Raw genomic sequence first — 14,312 nt, forward strand, 5'->3', positions numbered from 1 at the left:
TAACGACCAAACGGATGTTTGTAAAAGTTCACATTGTTGTTGCAAATGAAACAGAACACAGATAACATTTAAAATAAATATATATTTTTGACCAGGTTAAATGTTGAATATTAGTAACTCGACCCCCTTTTTCTAAGCCTCTCTACCTAACCGCTGGTCGCGCACATCCGCCATGTTTGTAGTTTTTAACGGTTTTTTATTCATGTTTGTAGTTCTGGACAGAATCCTTCACCAAAGCGCAATGGATTGTGGGCAATATTAGCCATTAAAGTGTGCACAGATCCACACTTCAAAAATCGACCTGAAATAGTAGACCATCCGGGGACTTTTGGCATACTCTTTTCAACATACTATGCTTTGGGACACACTTATTCTAATCTCACATACTATTTAGAAAGGATAGTATGAACATTGGGATGCGAAAAAACAGACATTACTAAAGAGTCCCGATGGGACGGATAATGCACACGTCTGTCTAAATCTAAATCCTGCTCTTCTGGAGGTCCTTTAAACTTATTATATAATATGTTATATGTCTATTGTTATAAAGGACGATTTTATTATCCAGTAGCAAAATCGAGTAACACTAACCTGAAGGTCAGAGAATAGGATCTGTTATCGATTGGTTTTGTCTGCAGTCAGAACTCGCGGGACGGTTGAGTGTGGCAAAATATTCCGCAACAATTCTCGTCAGGTTAGAAACAAAGGTCAAAACCACCTTTTGAGCGTAAACTTCTCTCCTGGGTACGTAAATAAACGATAATTTAATTGAAGCTCAATGTTTTACCAGCCGGATCTGTGTTTATCTATCAGTAACGTTACTTGTCAGTCAGATGTTTATGTGGTTGTTTACAGTTGGTTGTGATTCTCGTAATGTATTCATATGTCAAGTGTATAACGTTACTTTGACGTGCATGCACCTGCATCTCTCAGCAAATATAGAAATAATATATTAACATGTTAGTTTACAGGATGTCAGAGGAGATTCTCCCTAACGAAGACAAAGAGACCGTAAGTTATATATTTGTGAAAGCACCATTTGACAAAAGATGATGAACTAATAACTGCCATGGTCATGCTATGTTGTTTTGGACATTGTTTGAAATAACTTGGAGCGCTATGTAAATACTATAGTACTGTACTTTATGACATGCATGGTATAGTGCCATGTAACATCTGATATCCTCACTGGAATACCAATAGTACATTTTATATAATATTATTTGTATAATTAGCATCTATTAATGTTTTTACTTAATATGACAGACATAAAAAAATATTTCATTTGTCATTCATTGAATGTTTTAGCTGAGAAGACGATTGGAGCAGCTGAAGCAAGAGTATGAGAAGACCGCACAGAGACTGCAGGTAAAGACATGCCATATTTGTGGGTATGCAAGAATTTATTTTCAAACTGATGTTAACACTGTTAGACTGAATTGATTTCTGCAGTATAACGGCACTTGAATTGTCATATAATTGAACCTGTGATGAATATAATTAAACCTGTTGATGTATATTTGTGTTTCTGGTTTAGAGAGCAGAGCGCCATGATGCCATTCGCAGACTTACACAGAATAACTCTCCACACACATCTGAGCCATCTTCTGTGACTTCATCCATGCCAACATCAGAATATTCAGAAAACCATGAGAATCTGCGATTACAAACCAGTAAGGCTAACTTCAGTGTAAAGACATGAATAGAGACAAACTGATAATATTATGATTTATCGCATAGCAGACTACATATGTGTCAATATTCATAGCCTCAGTGGTTTGAGATACCAGTGATGACCACATTTACCGTAAATGTTGAAGAAAGTTAAAAAAAAAGTTGTTAAACGCATAATAAAGCCTATTCAGAAGGTAAAGAATTCCGAACACTAATAAACAGTGGTTTTCTTTTTTCTGTCTCAGGCCTAGTTGCAGAAAGAAACGGCTCTGGTTTTTCCGCTGTACCAAAAATCCCTGCCATCCAATTGGATTTTGCCGAGATTATGTCCACACCGCCTTTGTACTCCCCAGTATGCAAGCGAAGCCCCGCCCACCGCCTGCGTTCTAAGCGTAGTCGACTGCGTCTACGGAACAAAGAGCGAGAATCAGACACTGACATCAGCCAAGAAAAAGAAAGAGATGGAAGCGGAGACAGTATTTGTGAAAAGGTGGACACTGAAATAAAGGAGGGTAGTGAATGTACTGATAACAAGAACAGTCTAAAAGGAGTGAGAAAATATGGTAAGATGGAAGACAAGGACTGTGAAAAGAAAAAAGAAAGAGAAATTGAGAAGATGTCAGCTGAGAGGGAGAAGAACCAGGACAGGCCAATAGGCATAAGAAAAGTTGGTAAAATTGCTAAGCCATCACAAGAACTAGAGAATGATGGGAAAAGAGTGGGACATTGTGTATTAAACTGCTCTATGAGCCAGTCAGATAACAAACTGCCATTGGTTTCAAGTGAAAAAAAAAAGAATGTTCACTGTAGCCAGAAAAAGGTTAACGTTGAGCAAAAATCACACTCAGGTTCAGCTGTGTCTATCCAAACCTCATCTTTCCCTCAGTCATCTGAGGGAGTACAGATTACTGACAAATCACAAGAGATGCTTGAACAAACTAACCAGTTGCTCAAAGGCTCAAATAAAGGTTATGATGACAGGATAGACATTAAACAGTCTGGTGTTCTGGACTCTTGCACACTGGTTGAGGGTTTACCGTTTCCTGTGGAGTATTATATTCGGACGACAAGGCGCATGGCTGCATCTCAAAGCTCTGTCGATCTAGATGCTGTCATTTACAGCCAGCTCACTGGGGGGCGGGGCAGACGCAGGCTCAGCCAATCGCAAACGAGTGGTAGAGGTCACATGACCCCAGAGCATTCAGTCTGCAGGTCCACTGACCAGACCAGACGCGGAGGAAAAGGTCAGAGAGGGAGAAGAGGCCGTCCAAGAAGCACTGCTTCACGTGCCAAAGCTGATCCTGATTGTACTATATCACATCCCCCAAGTGATTCTCAAGCAGATTCAGAATCTCCTACAGAATCAAAATCCACGTCTCGCACTGAATCACCCAGCCAATCAGTACTGGTCCTTGAAAGGCTAGAGGCAGAGTCTCAGGAAGTCCATTCTCCTGGGCCCACAGTGAGCTTAAGGCCAAGTCCAGAGCAAGGAGATTTCGAGCAAGGAGTTACTCAAGATTTTAAGCATCTTCCAGATTCTCAGCTTTGCTTTGATTCCCAACTCCTCCCGGATTCAAATGTGTACCCTATTTTCAGAAGAAAACATGGCCAAACTGGAAAAGCATCTCAGACAGGTACAAATAAAGATGATGCGATTTTTATATTATTTTCTTTCTGTGTCTTGTAGTATGTCTTTTTTAATTATTCTGAATCACAAATAATTATGACACTAGCAATGCCTTGGTTCGATTCCCAGGGAATGCACAAACATAATGATAATAAATATACATTGAATGCAATGGAAGTCACTTTGGATTAAAGAGTCTGCCAAATGCGTGAATGTAGATGAGAGCTGTTGTACTTTCTGGAACCATCATGTTACAGGTAATACATGTTTGTGAATGTGTTTTGTGTTTAGATCAGTCACCTCTTCTACCATCATTAGCTTCACTCATTCAGGCTCTTCAAGAAAAGGATAAGAAAACCGGACTGTTGGCGGCTCTTGATTTCCAGGATTTCCACCTGCCTGATGAGGATTTTGGACAACTAAAGTTAGAAAGATTGCGCTTGTCCACTTCAGTCGTAGAGCCCTTCGTACAGCGTCCCCTTGTGTACAATACACGGCAGAGCAGCAGGCGCCAGAGAATGAGCGGGAGAAAGAGTAATTGTGAAGCGCGTTACTCAGTGGGTGAACTATTTACTCCAGAACCCCTAACTACCTCTTCTCTTGAGGATAGTTTACCTCTTTGTCAGTCAGACCCTGCTGACCAGTCGCAGACAGAGATAGAAAAGGACCTCAAAGCTGTAAATGAAATAAAGACCTTCTCCTCAGATGTGATGGGCAGTAGACAGATTATCAAACCTGAACCAGACGGAAGCATAAATAATGAGAGAAAAGTTAAGGCCCCACTTAAATCCTCAGAAACTGAAAACATTAACGAGATTCAGTCGCAAACAAAGATGCAAAAACAATCTCGCATGCTCCCGGAGAACAACTCGCCTTGCCTTGTGACACTAAGTTTGAGCCCATCTCTGACTTCACACACACAGAAAGGTCAAGATACTGTCCTACCATCTTTGGGAATGTCCCCTCACTTTTTGACTCCAGGTTCACCATTAGACCTCCGGTCACCTCTGTTTTCTCCCTCTGGTATCCTTAGGTCTCCCTCTTCATTTACACTTATGGGATTTGTGTCTCCAGACATCAAAAATCGTATTTCTGTAAAAAGTGGAGATCAGGGAGGTTCTGAAACACAAAATCAAACTCAAATTAGTCAAGAAACAGTGACAGAAGTTCAAAATACTATGAAACCACGTATGCCATCCCAAAACAACACTCCACCGCGATATGAAAACTTAAATGGCCCGGAAACTAAATCCTCATGCAACTCAGTAAATGAACAGAAACGTGAATGCAGTCTTGATACGGAAAGCAATCTTGAATGTGGAAATAAGATCAATTGCATGCCAGAAAATGAAGTTCAACTCCTCAATGATCCTGAACCAGTGATTTTTAAAACTCTCTTTGAGTCTGAAATCCAAACCAAGAACAGTTCTGAAATGGACATCGAAACCTTTAAAGGCTCTGAGCTCGGGTCTGAAACCCAAAGTATGGGGTTAAACCCAAATTTGAAACTGTTTCATTGTGGTAATAAATCTGGAGCTGTTGGTCAAACTGCTGTTGGTCAAACTCCTTTGGACACTTCCACCTATCAGAGAACAGAAAGAAGGACTGGTTTTGATAATAACAGTACTCGGTTAGAGGAGCGTAACACTGTTCCATCCAACAACCGGACATTAGTGCATGAGGAATCCCTAACTGGCACTTCATTCACTGATGAAGTTCATTGTTCTGCAGTCCTGCAGGAGATGCACACTTTTAAGGTATCTATAAACTAAAAGAAATAATAAGTTGATATGTAATGCAGTGATATGTGCTAAATTGCCCTAAGGTCTAATTACCTGCATATGTCTGTGTGTGATGATTGTCTTTGTACTCAGGCGCTGGAGGGTGGATGTGTGTTGGATTTGTGTTTGGTACGATGGCCATCGGAGGACTGGAGCATATGTGTGGCAGGAGAATGGAGCGTTTGCCTTTGGGCTCAGATGAAGGGAGTTCAGTCGTGGAGGCTTTTACACACCTGGACATTTGCACAGGTAAACCAATTTGCTACAGCACTTCAGCATAAATGACAGCAAGCTGACAATTCTTTGGGTTTATGTAGTAGTTTAAAAGGTTAGTTCCCCCCAAAACAATTCTGTCATAATTTATTCATTCTCATGTTGTTCCAAACCTTTAAGACTTTGGTTAATCTTCGAGACATGAATTGAGCTATATCTAAAAAGTTATATATTAGATATATAAAATATGTCCCTCTGATTTGACTTCTGTGTTTGTATCTGTAGTCCGTCATGTCTTTGCAAGGGATACCAGACTCTTCGGGACTGCTTTGTGTCAGTCTGGGTCACTTGGAAATCACAGAGGCAAGGTAATAAAAATGGTATAATACAAAACAGCAAAATTACTATTGGGTAAACCAAAATGATGCTATTTTCGACTCCCTTTATCACAATTTTTTATTTTTTTTCAAAATCATCCCATTCTGAACTGAAACCCTAGGGGCACTGCGCTCAGGCATCTTCAAGATGTTTTTTGTGTTGTAGAACTCAGTAAACGCCAATCTAATTCCCTGTGTGTTCTTGAGTGCAGGATGCTTTGCTGTCCAAGTATGGATGGGCCGTTCTCTCAGAACGCAGTGTGCAAGGACACGTTACAAGCAGTGTTGGGTGTGTCTAATTTTCGGCTTGTGTGTTGCTCCACCCCTGGAGATCAACAAAGAGTCAGTGTGTTAACAGTGACTCAAGATGGAAGGTAATAAACCATCATGTGCATGTTAAACACCTGTGTCTATTAAACCTTTTTTATGTATTGTTCACTTGAAATATTTAAGCAAAACTATTTATTATTTACTTGCTGTATTCAGGTTAAAGAACACTCTTCCCCTGGCCTCTGCTAAGCAGAACATTCGGACCCTTGCAGCTGTCGAGGGTGAAAAAGATGCTCTGATTGGTTGGACAGAATGTAAAACTCTCCTTATATGGTGATGAATTTGGCAATATTGAGTCTTAAACATCTTTGAAAGTCTTTTTTATTAGGAAACTTTTTTAACTGTATCCATCCTGTACATTGGGATATAATTAAAGGGTAATGAAACCCCATTTCAGTACTGGTTAGTTCTCTCCACAGTTTTAAAAAACGCTAAAAAAGTGGGCATGGTGCACTGAAAGTGGAAGGGGAAGAGGGGAGACAGACAACATACACAGCTTTGGGTTCAGACACTTTCATTTAGTTCCCAACGAGTTAAAAACACAAATAAATGCACAGCCATTTGCACTCTGCATCGAAAACATACTTGAACGTGCTGTTGCACTTCTGATAACTTTTAAGGATTATTGTGCGGTGTTTATATAAGCCTTTTGATGGGTTGTGTCGAGGAGCTGTAAAAACGGTTACACTCACTAAGGCTGATGATACACTGGGCAACTTTTTGAGCAATGTTGCCGCCAACGGGCAACCAGATGAGACACAGGGCCCATGATGCAAAGTATTCAGATAGACATTTGTTATCCATTTTCAATGTGAAAGTGCCCAAGCAACATTGCTGAAAAAAAGTTGCCCTGCAAGATTGCTCAAAAAGTTGCCCCGTGTATCATCAGCCTAAGTGAATGAATCGCGTTTGTGCCGAACTCTTATTACAAAGCAAAAACAAACACTCTCCTCCGATCCATGAACGTTTCTCTCAGTTAATGTGCACGATCTCACGGTCTGAAGCGTCTGTCATAGCAAATCAACACATGCTGTTGTGAATAATTAAGCGAAGCATCTTCTCATTGGATAAGAACATGCAGTCTCATGAATAATTTAATAGACACTGACATTTAATAGTACATCATCGATGTACTATAGTCCTTTACCACGTCACAAATTGTGACGTCAACATGATGAAAATAGAGCAAAAAAAGCTTAAAATGAACAAGTTTTCTCCAACAGTTAAAATTATCGGATGCTAACATTGTCTTCTATGATGTGCAAAACAAACACCTCTGCTAGAATCTCAGAAAAAGTAGTCTGGGGTTTCATGACCCTTTATTTATACATTGTGTCACTAAATTGATGCAAACTGCAGAAATAGCAGTATTTCTATTACTAATAAGGGAGTAATTCACCCAAAAATTTAAATTGGCGGAAAATGTACTCACCCCTCAGGCCATCCAAGTGTTTTTTTTTTTTTTTATTGGAACAGATGTGAAAAAAATTTGCATTACATGGACTCTTTTCGCTTGTAAACAGTGCTTGCTTGAGCTGTGCATATTTCTCTCCTGATTCAGATGAGAATAGAGAAAGATTAAGGATAGAGGACTCATATTTTAGCCCAAAGTAACATCGTGAGAAACATTTTAATAGATTTGTTTAATACAAACACGCAACTTTTCACTGACGTTAATTAAGTCATGAGGATTACCTGTGGATTATTGTGATGTTTTAATCAGCTGTTTGGACTCTCATTCTGACGGCACCCATTCACTGCAGATGATCCATAGCAGGGTTGCCAGGTTTTCACAACAAAACCCGCCCAATTGCTACTCAAAACTAGCCCAAAACCAGCCCAATAGCGTTTCGAGGGGGTCCCTCAGTAAATATCGTGTTCCAGGGGGGTCAAATACACGTTTCTTTTTGGTGGGGTTCCCCGGTAAAATTCGCATTCCAGGAGCTAAATATCATGTTTTTAGGGTCGCTTCAACCAGCGGACATGAAAAACAACCCGCGGCAACAGTGTTAAAGTAGCCCAAGTCCGACTTGGCAACCCTGATCCATAGTTGAACAAATGACGCAATGCTAAATTTCTCCAAATCTGTCCCAAAGAAGAAACATACTCATTTACATCTTGGATGGCCCAAATACATTTTCAGTAGTTTCATTTTTGGCTGAACTATTCTTTAAATTTTTGATAAAATGACTGGTATTTTCTGATGCTTTGCTAAAAGGTAGGTAGAATTTGGAGTCAGTTTTGTACATGCTGTCAGTAAATTATTTTTAATACTGTGTATATCTTGCTTTGTTAGCATTTTAATTTGTATAATTGATTATCGCTTTGGTCACACTTGCGAATTTCAGGAACATGAAAACAGGCCAGCTGCTGCAGACTATATACCTGGAAAAGACTTTAACCATGACAAACTGTATGAAGGGATATTGTTACAGAGTAAGTGAGTGTATTGTTCTTGTGTGAGTGTGTGTGTTAGAAGAATGAGTATGTGCCAGTGATAACCCTGTGCTTTCTTTCCTGCAGGGTGTGCTGTGTGTGTTGCTTCAGAATGCAGGAAATGTGTGTGATGATGAGAGTAACACATCTCTTTTTACGCTGATTGCCACAAATCCTCTCACTGGCAAACATATCACACTGACCTCTATCAACTGTCCTGATCAACACAAACAGCAGTAAGATTAGAAGTGATAAATGTTCCAGGATAAGAACACATAATGTTAACAGTAAAGTCGAATTAATGAATGTTTGTCTCATTCTCTAGGTTAATAGATGGTGATGTCTTGGGCTCTGGGATTGTTGGTGTTTTCCAGTCTGGTCATCTTGCGGTTTGGGATCTCAGAGGAAGCGTGGCTAAAGTTGTTGGTGTGTTGGATGAGTTGTGTCGACTAGCCCGCTGGGCAGGGCCAGATATGCTGCTGACTGGATATCTGAATGGAGATGTTAGTGTGTTTCATTATAAATCTACATGAACATCTCTAATGTATGCCAAATGACTTGTGTTACTTGTTAATAAAACAAAAATATGTTGATATGTTGATTAGTGCCATTGTTAAATTTTTTTTACATTATTACACAAGCTGTTTGTTGATTACAGTTAATATAAGCAAAACCAGGGTAATATTTGTACTGTTTGGATGTGATATGTAAAATATATTTTACAAAATAAAACAAATTACTTAAACACTTTTGATGCCTTTAATATTGAGATTAAAGTTTTTAGCTTTGTCCACACACCCCAGCTAATATGTGACACTGGAGCACAAATCCAGTCATAAATAGCACGGGTATTTTTTTTTAGCAATAGCCAACAATACATTGTATGGGTCAAAATTAATAAATGTTTCTTTTATGCCAAAATTCATTAGGATATTAATTAAGATCATGTTCCATGAAAATATTTTGTAAATTTCCTACTATAAATATATCAAGGCCTAATTTTGGATTAGCATGCATTGCTAAGCACTTTATTTGGACAACTTTAAAGGCGATTTTCTCAATATTTTGATTTTTTTTCACCTTCTGATTCCATTTTCAAATAGTTGTATCTCAGCCAAATATTGTCAGATCCTAACAAACAATACATCAATGGGAAGCTTATTCAGCTTTAAGATGTATAAATGTTAATTTAAAAATAAATTGAAAATTATTATGCGTTTGTGGTCCAGGGTCCTAATCATTCCTAATCAGAATTAAACTGAACATTTTATGAAAAAATGTTTTGGATGATTAACTACTGAAACGATTTTGGATATAGATTTCAGTCAAAAGAATAGTAAAGGTCAAAAAGATGACAACTTCGCATTTACAGTTGACACGTATTTTAATCTAAATTGAACAGCTGATGTTGTACATTGACAATTTTCTTTTATTATCACGAAATATAGTATATTTATTGAAAGCTAAACTTCAACATTCATAATTGAAGACAGAGTGTCGCGCATGCGCAGTGGCAGTCTCGTGCATTGTGGGAGCGGATTGAGAAACATGGCGGCGCACATCATTGTCCGGTGTGTCCGATCACTGAACCACCGTATTGTATGTTTTAACCGTATCAATACTGCCGCGACATTAACAGCAGCTCCGCTCACCCATGACCGAACATTTTCACAGCTGATTAATGGACACAAGTCTCCGCTGGCGCAGGTGCGTGTTAGTAATTGACTCGTGACATCCAATGACCTAGCCGTGTCTTTAGTTAGAATAACTTCAACACGATGGACAAACATCATATCAGTATACAGCTACAAAATACTTTTTAACCAACTGACCTGCATGTACAGTTCAGGATAATGTTTCTAAATTAACCTAAGTGTTATCATCTTTATGTAGTATAATAGATCATTAGACTGGTCTGTCTGTTTTGTTTTTTAATTAGCTCTTTTGCTGTAATCAGTTATGATTTACACAGTTATAATGGATTATATACATTATACACATTTTTATACATTACATGACAGTATTAATATCTTTATGATCGTTTAAAGGTGTATTTGTTTTTCGCTGTATATTTATATATTATATATAGTATCATTTCTTTCTTTCACATTGCTATTCAATGACATTTAACAAATATATGATTTACCTCATAATACTCATGTATCATCAGTTATTATTGTTGTTCTGAACCTTCAATTCATTGTTGTTATTGTTTACTAAAATTGTTAAAATCATTAATGTGAATAAAATATAAATGTACAAATGCTAAATGAAAAAAAAAAAAAAAATTAAAAGTAAGGCGTTGGCTGATTGACTATACAAAACTGAATCAATAAATTAAACCCAAATAGAAAGCAAATAACAGGATCATTAAAACCTAAACTAAAATGTAAATAAAAACGTGGAATGTAAAAATAAAAGCTAATTCAAATCACTAATAAATACTATAAATAGTAACACTGCTTCAGATGTCTGTTCAATTTGAAATAGTCCTTGTAAAATGTATTTTTTAAGATGTTTTGTTTTCTTTTGTAGGTCTCCGGCAGTTCATTTCAGGTTTTTCAGTGGAGGCAGTACGGTGACTTGCCCCCATTAACCCTAGAGACTCTCCATGACCGTGTCCTCTACGTCCTGAAGCTCTACGACAAGATCAACCCCGAGAATGTAAATACCCACCTTCTAAATGAAAGAGCCAATCGCTGATTGGTAAAGTCATTGCTCGGGTTCCCATAGAAACCTGAGGCTAGACCAGCCATTGCGCATGTGCAGTCTTAAGCGCATTATGACATGCGCATTGGCTGGTCTAGCCTGAAAAATAAGCTTTTTAAATGCCATTTGAGCATAAGTAATAACATTCATGGTGCAGTTCATTTCAGAATTTGTTGCTGTTGAGTTCAGCGAGCAGTTTTTGAAATTTCTGTATTTCCCCATTCATTTTTAGATAGGACTTGTGCTGCGTTCAAGTCCTCCTGGGACGTTCGTACTTATAAGTTGACAAGTCGTAATTACGACGTCAGGTGCGTTCAAGTCAGTTTAGTCGGCACAAGATGGCGGTGTACCTTCTTTTAATAAATTACAAGAAAATACAACAGGGTCTGTTAACTCTGCTTATAGAAAATGAAGAGCAAAGAATTTGCATCAGGTGTGTTTTGAGTTTTTAATATTTGTAAAAAGTAATTTATGAAGCCACTTTAATCTGTATCGCATAAAAACTTGTTATTAATTGTTATATTACAATCCTGCCACATTCAAAAAGCTTATTTTTTGTAAATAAAAAGCCTGACAATGTCACTGCTTAATACCTATAAGTATTGTGATTTATGTTTTCCAACTAAACTATCAATTTAAACAAAAATTTACCGTCAACTACAGACGTTGCATCCATCGATTCCGCCATGTTTCTCATTGACACGCCCCCAACTCAGAAACTCGGGGCTTAAAGAAAATTTCGAGTTTCCCACTTGTAATAACGACTTTGTGGTGGCGTTCATGTGCGTTCAACTCATAAATACGATCTATCCGACATGACTTGAACGCACCATTGGTCTTGTTTGAGCTGCCCGAGGCGTTGCAAATATGGCTGCCGAGTGAACAGACTTTCCTTGAAAGAGACTTATTATATTATATTATATTAAATGTAAATACTTCATAGTTTTGATCAGATGGACAACATGTTTGGTTGAACTATTTCAAATTAGCTTCAAATATACCATATTCTGCAGATTAACTGTGTTTGATGATAATTTCTTAATAGCTTCAGGCTACGTCTCACTTCATGAAGGATTTGGGATTGGACAGTTTAGACCAGGTGGAGATCATCATGGCCATGGAAGATGAATTTGGTATGTAATTGTATTTACAATTTTTTACAAGTTTATTTTCAAGTGTAATGTTTCTCCCATTATGGCATTTCTTTGTATTTATGTATTCTTTGAATGTATGTAATTTGTTCTTGTTGATGTATAAGGATTACTAGAAACAGATTATTATACCTGGTTATGAATGTGTATCTATCTACCCAGTTGATAAAGTGTTTGCTTTCATGCACAGGTTTTGAAATTCCTGATGCTGATGGAGAGAAGTTGATGACACCACAAGAGATTGTTCAGTACATCGCAGACAAGAAGGATGTTTATGAATGAGCATAAATAATCATTGTGAGTTTACTGTTCACATTACTTTAGTCATTTCGGGTGAACCTTATTATGGACACTTGTTTGTTCTTTCTCATCCAGATAAAGATAATCCCGTCAGATGACAAAGACCATGGAGCTTTTGTCATGAACTGTTTGTTTCTGCTGTTCTTCGTTATTCTTTTTGTATTTAGATACATGTTTAAATCGGTGTTCATAATTTTGTTTGTGGCTGCTTGTGATTTGCAGCTCTGCAGCACTGTCTGCTAGATACATGCACAAGCTCCTCATTCATACAATAAGAGTGTGCAAATAATGTGAATAATTCATATGAATACTACAAAAATAAAGACTTTGAATAAGTTTAAAATACTTTATTTTTGTCTTCAGGTACATTATGAATCTGTGCCAATATGATCAGTCTGTTCATTCATATAACTGCTCAGGGGTTTGTTTTCTTGACATACTTTGTTTTCTGACATTTAAACCATGTACTAAGACAAAATCACAGGGTGCTTAGAAGAATTATGTTTTAATATGAAGTAGTCTGCCATTCAAAAGTTTGGGGTTGGTACGATTATTATGTATGTAATATGTATTTGTTTATTTATTGGAAACATTATGCTAGGTTGTATTCAATTGATCAAATACAGTAAATATGGTTTAATATCATAATTTAAATAACTGTTTTCTATTTTAATATGAAAATGAATTTTCAACACCAATCAGAGTCACATGATCCTTCAGAAATCATTCTAATACGCTGATTTGAAAGAACAGCATTTATTTGAAATAGAAATCTTTTGTATTCATATAAATGCCTTTACTGTAACTTTTGATCAATTTAATGTCCTTGCTAAATAAAAGTATTAATCGTACTGACCCCAAACTTTTAGTAGTGTATAAAACAAGAAACTACTAATTTAAAGGGTTAGTTCACCCAAAAATTACAATTCTGTCATTATTTACTCACCCTCATGTCGTTCCAAACCCGTAAGACCTCTGTGTAATCCGTGCAATCCGTGAGGTGCGGCTGACACAGAACACGCTGTTTGCGTTCAGTGGATATTCTCCAAAATGGCGCTAGGGTGACGCGGAGGAGACGAATTGTTGAATAAAGTCATTATTTTTTTCTTTTTCACACAAAAAGTATTCTCGTAGCTTCGTAAAATGACGGTTGAACCCCTGATGTCACATGGATTATTTTACCGATCTCCTTGCTACGTTTCTGTGCGTTGATCGTGGTAGTACCCTTGCTGTCTATGAGAGGGTCAGAGAGCTCTCAGATTCCATCAAAAATATCTTAATTTGTGTTCCAAAGATGAACGGAGGTCTTACGGGTTTGGAACGACATGAGGGTGACTAATTAATGACATAATTTTTGGGTGAACTATCCCTTTAATAGTTAGGAGCGGCTGTATTTGGTATGTTATAGCACCACCTACTGGAGATTCTTTCCAAGTCTAAAATATTACTGCAAGACTTTTCCAGAGTTGAAGCCAAGAGAGTTTAAACAGGTTATATCAGGAAACATTTATTGTCCAGTACTTAATCTTTACCCCCCTGATGCTAATGCTAATAAAACTAATACAATCTTCCACTAATAACATTTAACTTACCCTAAACAACATTAAGCTGTTGACATTCATTGCAGTGTGGCCTTAAAATAAGTGATACTTTCACATTCTTGTTCACATTTGCACATGGATTCGTTTAATGCCATTTCTTAAGTCTGTGTATT

General features: G+C 37.6%; 2 protein-coding genes across 4 annotated transcripts; both read left to right on the top strand.

Annotated features, from left to right (window-relative positions):
* Nucleotides 1-643: 643 nt before the first annotated feature.
* Nucleotides 644-9,039, top strand: palb2 (partner and localizer of BRCA2). Of its 3 annotated transcripts, none has more exons than XM_016249591.1 (13): nt 644-744; nt 965-1,011; nt 1,309-1,368; nt 1,538-1,673; nt 1,920-3,308; nt 3,593-5,058; nt 5,176-5,331; nt 5,581-5,663; nt 5,885-6,046; nt 6,159-6,275; nt 8,351-8,438; nt 8,526-8,674; nt 8,764-9,039. In XM_016249591.1, exons 2-13 carry the CDS (start codon nt 973-975, stop codon nt 8,969-8,971), a joined length of 4,053 nt encoding a protein of 1,350 aa, XP_016105077.1. In that variant the 5' UTR covers nt 644-744; nt 965-972; the 3' UTR covers nt 8,972-9,039. The 3 variants fall into 3 exon arrangements, with proteins under 3 accessions (XP_016105077.1, XP_016105084.1, XP_016105069.1); XM_016249598.1 differs by having other exon boundaries at nt 972-1,011; XM_016249583.1 differs by lacking the exon at nt 644-744 and having other exon boundaries at nt 885-1,011.
* Nucleotides 9,040-9,935: 896 nt separating this feature from the next.
* On the top strand, nt 9,936-12,941 carry ndufab1a (NADH:ubiquinone oxidoreductase subunit AB1a). The gene is made up of 5 exons (XM_016249615.1): nt 9,936-10,145; nt 10,974-11,102; nt 12,193-12,280; nt 12,489-12,595; nt 12,674-12,941. The coding sequence occupies exons 1-4, from the start codon at nt 9,942-9,944 to the stop codon at nt 12,578-12,580; spliced, it is 513 nt and encodes a 170-aa protein (XP_016105101.1). The 5' UTR covers nt 9,936-9,941; the 3' UTR covers nt 12,581-12,595; nt 12,674-12,941.
* The last annotated feature ends 1,371 nt before the right edge of the window (nt 12,942-14,312 follow it).

This window comes from Sinocyclocheilus grahami, unplaced genomic scaffold (genome assembly GCF_001515645.1).
Source record: "Sinocyclocheilus grahami isolate Dianchi unplaced genomic scaffold, SAMN03320097.WGS_v1.1 scaffold25.1, whole genome shotgun sequence".
In the NCBI taxonomy this organism is placed as follows: domain Eukaryota; kingdom Metazoa; phylum Chordata; class Actinopteri; order Cypriniformes; family Cyprinidae; genus Sinocyclocheilus; species Sinocyclocheilus grahami.

Excerpts from the sequence above, each read along its gene's own strand:
- palb2 (XM_016249583.1), top strand. The coding sequence starts at position 958 with ATGTTAGTTTACAGGATGTCAGAGGAGATTCTCCCTAACGAAGACAAA. Across the intron at positions 5,664-5,884 it reads TTGGAAATCACAGAGGCAAG|GATGCTTTGCTGTCCAAGTA; the intron begins GTAATAAAAATG and ends TCTTGAGTGCAG. Across the intron at positions 8,675-8,763 it reads CCTGATCAACACAAACAGCA|GTTAATAGATGGTGATGTCT; the intron begins GTAAGATTAGAA and ends CTCATTCTCTAG.
- ndufab1a (XM_016249615.1), top strand. The coding sequence starts at position 9,942 with ATGCGCAGTGGCAGTCTCGTGCATTGTGGGAGCGGATTGAGAAACATG. Across the intron at positions 10,146-10,973 it reads ACAAGTCTCCGCTGGCGCAG|GTCTCCGGCAGTTCATTTCA; the intron begins GTGCGTGTTAGT and ends TTTCTTTTGTAG. Across the intron at positions 12,281-12,488 it reads GGCCATGGAAGATGAATTTG|GTTTTGAAATTCCTGATGCT; the intron begins GTATGTAATTGT and ends TTTCATGCACAG.